Here is a 10000-nt window from a genome sequence, read left to right on the forward strand (position 1 = left end):
TGTGGTGTGATCCAACCAACTTGTCTGTGGTGTGATCCAACATGTCTGTCTGTGGTGTGATTCAACCGGTCTGTCTGTGGTGTGATTCAACCGGTCTGTCTGTTGTGTGATTCAACCGGTCTGTCTGTGGTGTGATCCAGAGGAGGAACTGTATCAGAACTACCAGGAGAAAGCTCTTCACAATGACTCTGATGAGGACCAGTCCAGAGAGCCCAAACCTGACGACGGCATCGTGGTGCAGTACAGACCCATACGCACCTCCTGGAGCCAACTCAGTGTGGTGAGATGCAAACACACACACACAGTAGTGCACTGTCTGTCTGCACATACAGTACAGAGACACACAGTGTCTGGTTGGAAGATGGAATGCCAGTGCTGGCCAGGATGTTGTCCCATCTGATCTGGCTGCAGTCCTTACCCATCCTCTACACTCTGTCTCTGTCTCTGTCTCTCTCTGTGTGTCTGTGTGTCTTTCTGTGTGTCTGTCTGTCTCTGGGTGAGGGGGGACGGACGGACGAGAGAGTAAATACAAAGATGGGAAGAGAGAGGAAGAGAATGAAGGAAAATGTGGTAAGTGGGAGAGAGGAGGGGAGGGGGAGAGAGGAGGGGGAGAGAGGATGGGAGGGGGAGAGAGGAGGGGTGGGGGAGAGAGGAGGGGAGAGAGGAGGGGAGGGGGAGAGAGGAGGGGAGGGGAAGAGAGGAGGGAAGGGGGAGGGGGTCGAAAGCAGGGAAGTGGGAGGGGAAGAGAGGAGGGGAGAGAGCAGGGGAGGGGGAGGGGGAGAGAGGAGGGGAGTGGGAGAGAGGAGGGGGAGAGAGGAGGGGAGGGGGAGAGAGGAGGGAAGGGGGAGGGGGTCGAAAGCAGGGAAGTGGGAGGGGAAGAGAGGAGGGGAGAGAGCAGGGAAGGGGGAGGGGAAGAGAGGAGGGGAGAGAGCAGGGTGAAAGATCTGGGCCAGCAGACTAGGAGCACCACCCGGCACGGCGCCAGCCTGCTGGTAATCACCAGGGAGTCTTCTCAATGGAAAAATGTGAAATATGTTTCCCCTGGAGAGCAGCGTGGCGACTCCGATTATGACATCATGTCAGTGTGAGCCCAGGATGGTAGAGGGGAGGGGAGGGAGGGAGACACAGAGAGAGACACAGAGAAAGACAGAGAGGAGGGGAGAGCTGTTTTCCACTTAGGTGTTCTGTTCTCCTTGTTGATGTTTACTCTTATCTGGAGCTGCTTAAGATGGTATGTCAGAGAGAGGGGGAGGGGGAGGGAGAGGGAGGCAGAGGGAGAGAGAGAGGGAGGGAGGGAGAGAGAGGGGGAGAGAGGGGGAGAGGGAGATATGCACAGATACACATGGAGACAGATACTTTTAGAGGGAAGGAGCAGGACATGGAAGGAAATTAAACTGACGAGAGAGAGATGTTACCGGAAACCACTTGGTTCTGATGTTGCTCTGCAGACGCTAGAGGACACTTGGTTCTGATGTTGCTCTGCAGACGCTAGAGGACACTTGGTTCTGATGTTGCTCTGCAGACGCTAGAGGACACTTGGTTCTGATGTTGCTCTGCAGACGCTAGAGGACACTTGGTTCTGATGTTGCTCTGCAGACGGTAGAGGACACTTGGTTCTGATGTTGCTCTGCAGACGCTAGAGGACACTTGGTTCTGATGTTGCTCTGCAGACGGTAGAGGACACTTGGTTCTGATGTTGCTCTGCAGACGCTAGAGGACACTTGGTTCTGATGTTGCTCTGCAGACGCTAGAGGACACTTGGTTCTGATGTTGCTCTGCAGACGCTAGAGGACACTTGGTTCTGATGTTGCTCTGCAGACGCTAGAGGACACTTGGATCTGATGTTGCTCTGCAGACGGTAGAGGACACTTGGTTCTGATGTTGCTCTGCAGACGCTAGAGGACACTTGGTTCTGATGTTGCTCTGCAGACGCTAGAGGACACTTGGTTCTGATAGCGATATTCACACTTATTCAGTTGTTTCCAGTGTGTAGAAAAGGGAGGAGGGGAGGTGAAGGAGGATAAAGAGGTAGACAATACTACTAATCTGTCCCTGTCCTCGCCCTGTCTTGTCCCTGTCTTGTCCCTGTCCCTGACCCTGTCCTGTCCTACTATAAAAACACTAAAGCTGTAGTGTTTATAGTAGTAGATGTTTACACTGTGAACAGGGAAGGCTCTAGTGTTTATAGTAGTAGATGTTTACACTGTGAACAGGGAAGGCTGTAGTGTTTATAGTAGTAGATGTTTACACTGTGAACAGGAAGGCTGTAGTGTTTATAGTAGTAGATGTTTACACTGTGAACAGGGAAGGCTGTAGTGTTTATAGTAGTAGATGTTTACACTGTGAACAGGGAAGGCTGTAGTGTTTATAGTACTAGATGTTTACACTGTGAACAGGGAAGGCTGTAGTGTTTATAGTAGTAGATGTTTACACTGTGAACAGGGAAGGCTCTAGTGTTTATAGTAGTAGATGTTTACACTGTGAACAGGGAAGGCTGTAGTGTTTATAGTAGTAGATGTTTACACTGTGAACAGGGAAGGCTGTAGTGTTTATAGTAGTAGATGTTTACACTGTGAACAGGGAAGGCTGTAGTGTTTATAGTACTAGATGTTTACACTGTGAACAGGGAAGGCTGTAGTGTTTATAGTAGTAGATGTTTACACTGTGAACAGGGAAGGCTGTAGTGTTTATAGTACTAGATGTTTACACTGTGAACAGGGAAGGCTGTAGTGTTTATAGTACTAGATGTTTACACTGTGAACAGGGAAGGCTGTAGTGTTTATAGTAGTAGATGTTTACACTGTGAACAGGGAAGGCTGTAGTGTTTATAGTACTAGATGTTTACACTGTGAACAGGGAAGGCTGTAGTGTTTATAGTACTAGATGTTTACACTGTGAACAGGGAGGCTGTAGTGTTTATAGTACTAGATGTTTACACTGTGAACAGGGAAGGCTGTAGTGTTTATAGTAGTAGATGTTTACACTGTGAACAGGGAAGGCTGTAGTGTTTATAGTACTAGATGTTTACACTGTGAACAGGGAAGGCTGTAGTGTTTTATAGTACTAGATGTTTACACTGTGAACAGGGAAGGCTGTAGTGTTTATAGTACTAGATGTTTACACTGTGAACAGGGAAGGCTGTAGTGTTTATAGTAGTAGATGTTTACACTGTGAACAGGGAAGGCTGTAGTGTTTATAGTACTAGATGTTTACACTGTGAACAGGGAAGGCTGTAGTGTTTATAGTACTAGATGTTTACACTGTGAACAGGGAAGGCTGTAGTGTTTATAGTAGTAGATGTTTACACTGTGAACAGGGAAGGCTGTAGTGTTTATAGTAGTAGATGTTTACACTGTGAACAGGGAAGGCTGTAGTGTTTATAGTACTAGATGTTTACACTGTGAACAGGGAAGGCTGTAGTGTTTATAGTAGTAGATGTTTACACTGTGAACAGGGAAGGCTGTAGTGTTTATAGTACTAGATAGCTAACTAGATATTAAATTAACAAACCAAATGCAGAACCACAGAGCATTTAGTAAATTTTAGAAAGTTAACTTAATATTTATAAGACATCAACACCAGGTCTGTGGGTTCGATTCCCGTGGGGGACAGGTACGAACTAATATGAAAATGTGCGCTTACTGTAAGTCTCTCTGTACAAGAGCGTCTGCAAAACAAAGTTACCAGTAACATCTGTAGGGTAGGACTGTTCTCTGTTTCCTAGAAGTCTCTGGTTTCCAGTAACATCTGTAGGGTAGGACTGTTCTCTGTTTCCTAGAAGTCTCTGGTTTCCAGTAACATCTGTAGGGTAGGACTGTTCTCTGTTTCCTAGAAGTCTTTAGTTTCCAGTAACATATGTAGGGTAGGACTGTTCTCTGTTTCCTAGAAGTCTCTGGTTTCCAGTAACATCTGTAGGGTAGGACTGTTCTCTGTTTCCTAGAAGTCTCTGGTTTCCAGTAACATCTGTAGGGTAGGACTGTTCTCTGTTTCCTAGAAGTCTCTAGTTTCCAGTAACATATGTAGGGTCAGACCATTCTCTGTTTCCTAGAAGTCTCTGGTTTCCAGTAACATCTGTAGGGTAGGACTGTTCTCTGTTTCCTAGAAGTCTCTGGTTTCCAGTAACATCTGTAGGGTAGGACTGTTCTCTGTTTCCTAGAAGTCTCTGGTTTCCAGTAACATCTGTAGGGTAGGACTGTTCTCTGTTTCCTAGAAGTCTCTGGTTTCCAGTAACATCTGTAGGGTAGGACTGTTCTCTGTTTCCTAGAAGTCTCTGGTTTCCAGTAACATCTGTAGGGTAGGACTGTTCTCTGTTTCCTAGAAGTCTCTAGTTTCCAGTAACATCTGTAGGGTAGGTCTGTTCTCTGTTTCCTAGAAGTCTCTAGTTTCCAGTAACATCTGTAGGGTAGGACTGTTCTCTGTTTCCTAGAAGTCTCTAGTTTCCAGTAACATCTGTAGGGTAGGACTGTTCTCTGTTTCCTAGAAGTCTCTGGTTTCCAGTAACATCTGTAGGGTAGGACTGTTCTCTGTTTCCTAGAAGTCTCTAGTTTCCAGTAACATCTGTAGGGTAGGACTGTTCTCTGTTTCCTAGAAGTCTCTAGTTTCCAGTAACATCTGCAGGGTAGGACTGTTCTCTGTTTCCTAGAAGTCTCTAGTTTCCAGTAACATCTGTAGGGTAGGACTGTTCTCTGTTTCCTAGAAGTCTCTGGTTTCCAGTAACATCTGTAGTGTAGGACTGTTCTCTGTTTCCTAGAAGTCTCTAGTTTTCAGTAACATCTGTAGGGTAGGACTGTTCTCTGTTTCCTAGAAGTCTCTAGTTTCCAGTAACATCTGTAGGGTAGGTCTGTTCTCTGTTTCCTAGAAGTCTCTAGTTTCCAGTAACATCTGTAGGGTAGGACTGTTCTCTGTTTCCTAGAAGTCTCTAGTTTCCAGTAACATCTGTAGGGTAGGACTGTTCTCTGTTTCCTAGAAGTCTCTGGTTTCCAGTAACATCTGTAGGGTAGGACTGTTCTCTGTTTCCTAGAAGTCTCTAGTTTCCAGTAACATCTGTAGGGTAGGACTGTTCTCTGTTTCCTAGAAGTCTCTAGTTTCCAGTAACATCTGTAGGGTAGGACTGTTCTCTGTTTCCTAGAAGTCTCTAGTTTCCAGTAACATCTGTAGGGTAGGACTGTTCTCTGTTTCCTAGAAGTCTCTTGTTTCCAGTAACATCTGTAGTGTAGGACTGTTCTCTGTTTCCTAGAAGTCTCTAGTTTTCAGTAACATCTGTAGGGTAGGACTGTTCTCTGTTTCCTAGAAGTCTCTAGTTACCAGTAACATCTGTAGGGTCAGACCATTCTCTGTTTCCTAGAAGTCTCTAGTTTTCAGTAACAGTGGGGACAGGAGGAAGTGGTATATCTAAGAGTGTTGACACCACACTCTTGGATGAGACGTTTAACCCCCCCCCCCCCCCCCCCGTTTAAGGATAGGACAGGGGTGGGTAAAATGATGCCTACTTACCCCAAGCACTCCCTATTGACTGAAAACCGAGTTTCTGTTGTCACAGTTACGCCTGTCTCTCTGTGTTCTCAGGGAAACTCCAAAAGCAGGGCGAAGTTCAGTTGTCGTGGCAGGAAGGTGTTTACTAGGACACTAAAGACGTGCGAGGCCATAGATGCATTAGATAAATAGAAGTTGATTGCCCTTAAAGGGAATTTGTCTTGCAAATCGAAACAAGCTTGGCAAGCTTTTGGCAGTCTGGCTGTAGTGGTTTGGCTCTCTCTCTGTGTGTGGGTGTGTGGGTGTGTGGGTGGGTGTGTGTGTGTGTGTGTGTGTTTGTTTTAACATCTGCTGGGCCATGAGGAGGTCGTTGAGGACACTGATATTGTCCCAAACTGTCAGGAAGACAAAGACGTCTCCTTTGTGTGTGTCTCTAGTCTGGATGTGTTTGCAAACGTCTCCATTAGGGTTGTTACAATACCAGTATCATGACAAGAACGAAACATGAAGCAGATTTCCTGAGGAAAACAGTTCTGATGTCACAAACAAACAGCCTGCTGTTGTCACCCAGAAACATGTTTATTTTCAGGTATCAGGTATGTATCACCATGCTGGTATAGTGTCAACCCTAGTCTCTGGTGGCAAAGGTCTCGGGTGGCAAAGGTCTCGGGTGGCAAAGGTCTCGGGTGGCAAAGGTCTCGGGTGGCAAAGGTCTCGGGTGGCAAAGGTCTCGGGTGGCAAAGGTCTCGGGTGGCAAAGGTCTCGGGTGGCAAAGGTCTCTGGTGGCAAAGGTCTCTGGTGGCAAAGGTCTCTGGTGGCAAAGGTCTCTGGTGGCAAAGGTCTCTGGTGGCAAAGGTCTCTGGTGGCAAAGGTCTCTGGTGGCAAAGGTCTCTGGTGGCAAAGGTCTCTGGTGGCAAAGGTCTCTGGTGGCAAAAAGTCTCTGGTGGCAAAAAGTCTCTGGTGGCAAAAAGTCTCTGGTGGCAAAAAGTCTCTGGTGGCAAAAAGTCTCTGGTGGCAAAAAGTCTCTGGTGGCAAAAAGTCTCTGGTGGCAAAAAGTCTCTGGTGGCAAAAAGTCTCTGGTGGGTAAAAGTCTCTGGTGGCAAAAAGTCTCCTTTGTAAATATCTTAATTTCAAAGGTCTCCGTGGTAAATATCTTCATGGCTGGGACTAAGGAGCAGAGAGATGGGAGTTAACCTCAGCAGACTTGTGTGTGGGGGGGGGGGGGGGGTGACCTGGTTAGGTATTAACAGGAAGTACTCCAGGTAGCTCCTGTTTTATAGTGGGTGAAACATGAGAAGGACACGCTGTTTTATTCTAAACAAACACACACACCACCATGCATGGTCACACACGTCCGTCTGATAACAAGGAGTGTTGTCCTGGATGTAGGATGAGATGTTTCATCATGGTGACAGAAACCTCCACAACAACACTGAGATCTGAACACAACTGCATCCGAGGCAGTTACTGGCTCAGTTTACCTGTCAGTCCATGTTCACCTGAGCTCTACTCCAGTCACTGGCTCAGTTTACCTGTCAGTCCGTGTCCACCTGAGTTCACACGCAGTTACTGTCTCAATTTACCTGTCAGTCCGTGTCCACCTGAGCTCCACTCCAGTCACGTGCTCAGTTTACCTGTCAGTCCGTGTCCACCTGAGCTCCACTCCAGTCACGTGCTCAGTTTACCTGTCAGTCCGTGTCCACCTGAGGGCACACGCACACGCAGTTACTGTCTCAATTTACCTGTCAGTCCGTGTTCACCTGAGCTCTACTCCAGTTACTGGCTCAGTTTACCTGTCAGTCCGTGTCCACCTGAGCTCTACTCCAGTCACTGGCTCAGTTTACCTGTCAGTCCGTGTTCACCTGAGCTCTACTCCAGTTACTGGCTCAGTTTACCTGTCAGTCCGTGTTCACCTGAGCTCTACTCCAGTCACTGGCTCAGTTTACCTGTCAGTCCGTGTTCACCTGAGCTCTACTCCAGTCACTGGCTCAGTTTACCTGTCAGTCCGTGTTCACCTGAGCTCTACTCCAGTCACTGGCTCAGTTTACCTGTCAGTCCGTGTTCACCTGAGCTCTACTCCAGTCACTGGCTCAGTTTACCTGTCAGTCCGTGTTCACCTGAGCTCTACTCCAGTCACTGGCTCAGTTTACCTGTCAGTCCGTGTTCACCTGAGCTCTACTCCAGTCACTGGCTCAGTTTACCTGTCAGTCCGTGTTCACCTGAGCTCTACTCCAGTCACTGGCTCAGTTTACCTGTCAGTCCGTGTTCACCTGAGCTCTACTCCAGTTACTGGCTCAGTTTACCTGTCAGTCCGTGTTCACCTGAGCTCTACTCCAGTTACTGGCTCAGTTTACCTGTCAGTCCGTGTTCACCTGAGCTCTACTCCAGTTACTGGCTCAGTTTACCTGTCAGTCCGTGTTCACCTGAGCTCTACTCCAGTTACTGGCTGTTTACCTGTCAGTCCATGTTCACCTGAGCTCTACTCCAGTTACTGGCTCAGTTTACCTGTCAGTCCATGTTCACCTGAGCTCTACTCCAGTTACTGGCTCAGTTTACCTGTCAGTCCGTGTCCACCTGAGCTCTACTCCAGTCACTGGCTCAGTTTACCTGTCAGTCCGTGTCCACCTGAGCTCTACTCCAATCACGTACTCAGTTTACCTGTCAGTCCGTGTTCACCTGAGCTCTACTCCAGTTACTGGCTCAGTTTACCTGTCAGTCCGTGTTCACCTGAGCTCTACTCCAGTCACGTACTCAGTTTACCTGTCAGTCCGTGTTCACCTGAGCTCTACTCCAGTTACTGGCTCAGTTTACCTGTCAGTCCGTGTTCACCTGAGCTCTACTCCAGTTACTGGCTCAGTTTACCTGTCAGTCCATGTTCACCTGAGCTCTACTCCAGTCACTGGCTCAGTTTCCCTGTCAGTCCGTGTTCACCTGAGCTCTACTCCAGTTACTGGCTCAGTTTACCTGTCAGTCCTTGTTCACCTGAGCTCTACTCCAGTTACTGGCTCAGTTTACCTGTCAGTCCATGTTCACCTGAGCTCTACTCCAGTTACTGGCTCAGTTTACCTGTCAGTCCATGTTCACCTGAGCTCTACTCCAGTTACTGGCTCAGTTTACCTGTCAGTCCGTGTCCACCTGAGCTCCACTCCAGTCACGTACTCAGTTTACCTGTCAGTCCGTGTCCACCTGAGCTCCACTCCAGTCACGTACTCAGTTTACCTGTCAGTCCGTGTCCACCTGAGCTCCACTCCCGTCACGTACTCAGTTTACTAGTCAGTCCGTGTCCACCTGAGCTCTACTCCAGTCCGGATGCACAGGTTGTTGAGGTCCGGCCAATCTGACCAGACTCCAAAGCCCGTAGCACGAATGTCTCTAATTTTCCATTGGCCTTCCTCCTGAAACCCAGGAAGTTTCCTCAGTGTCCCTGGCCAGTGTAACCTTCCTCCTGAAACCCAGGAAGTTATCCTCAGTGTCCCTGGCCAGTGGAACCTTCCTCCTGAAACCCAGGAAGTTATCCTCAGTGTCCCTGGCCAGTGTAACCTTCCTCCTTCGTAGGTCCAGAAGAATGGAGACTTTATCTGACTCCCTGGCTGTCACATTGTCACTGTTGAGCATGTTCAACAGGTGAGTCAGTCTGGTAGCAGTGTAAATCCACTCAACATTCTGGACAGCTAAACTCCCCTCTCTTCGGCTCAGGAAGACAACATCACGTGTGGTGTGTTTAAGCATAGACACTTTCTCACCACTTGAACAGGTTTGTTAATAATTCCCCTTAGAACCTTCTGAGGCACATTGGCAAGCAGATGTTGAATCTTTGCTAGGGTAACCTTCCTCCCAGCTTCTAGCTCATGACCACAGGCAGAGGGGAAACGTCAATCACATCAAGCGTGGTTGAATACTCATGGACAAGCTCCTCAACTTGTCGTCGTCGTCCCATCCCCCTCAACTCGCCAACAACATTACACGTATGACCAAGATACTGGGCACTGTTGGTCAGAATAATGATGTTGCAAATTGGTATGCCAATTTCTCCCTGCATACCTTTCTCTGTCCTCTCTCGTGTTGAGTCCAACTGCTACAAGTGATGGTTGAATGCTCTCCCGATTTATAAAGCACAGCTGTGTCTTGATCCCGTCAGTGAGGGAGGTCACCTCCGCTGGGCATTCCAAGAGTCTAGGGAACTTTCTCAGGATCCGTTCAAGGAGTGGAGCACCAGAGGGTCTCCCGTCCCGATGTTCTGCAGAACAGATGGCGTTCCTGTAGAAAGCTCCGTTCAGGATAGCCGCCACTCTATTCCATTTCCCTGGATCTCCGGAAGAGACAAAGATGGTGTTCTCCTGGAGAACTTTAGTGTCCAGGCTTTTTTTTCTGAAGGCTCTCTCCATGAGTCTGGAATTGTTTCCATTCATGTTGCGACAGTCGATGTTCATACTCAGAGAACTGGCCAGGGGGGGGGGGGGGGGGGGGGGGGGTCGTGAACGCTCCATTGCTGCTGGTAGATTTGGCCACTGAATAGGGCTTGTTTGCG

General features: G+C 48.2%; 1 protein-coding gene across 3 annotated transcripts in view; it reads left to right on the forward strand.

The window, feature by feature from the left end:
- The window catches only part of LOC129831656 (rho guanine nucleotide exchange factor 26-like), a 62902-nt gene that overhangs the window by 6937 nt on the left and 45965 nt on the right, over window positions 1-10000 (forward strand). For 2 of the 3 annotated variants that reach the window (XM_055895018.1, XM_055895016.1), the window contains exons 4-5: window positions 141-280; window positions 502-570. In XM_055895018.1, the coding sequence (XP_055750993.1) occupies window positions 141-280; window positions 502-570 (209 nt within the window). The remainder of the gene's footprint in view (window positions 1-140; window positions 281-501; window positions 571-10000) is intronic. The other variant, XM_055895017.1, reaches the window with a different exon arrangement.

The sequence above is a fragment of the Salvelinus fontinalis genome, chromosome 33, assembly GCF_029448725.1.
Source record: "Salvelinus fontinalis isolate EN_2023a chromosome 33, ASM2944872v1, whole genome shotgun sequence".
Classification (NCBI taxonomy): Eukaryota; Metazoa; Chordata; class Actinopteri; order Salmoniformes; family Salmonidae; genus Salvelinus; species Salvelinus fontinalis.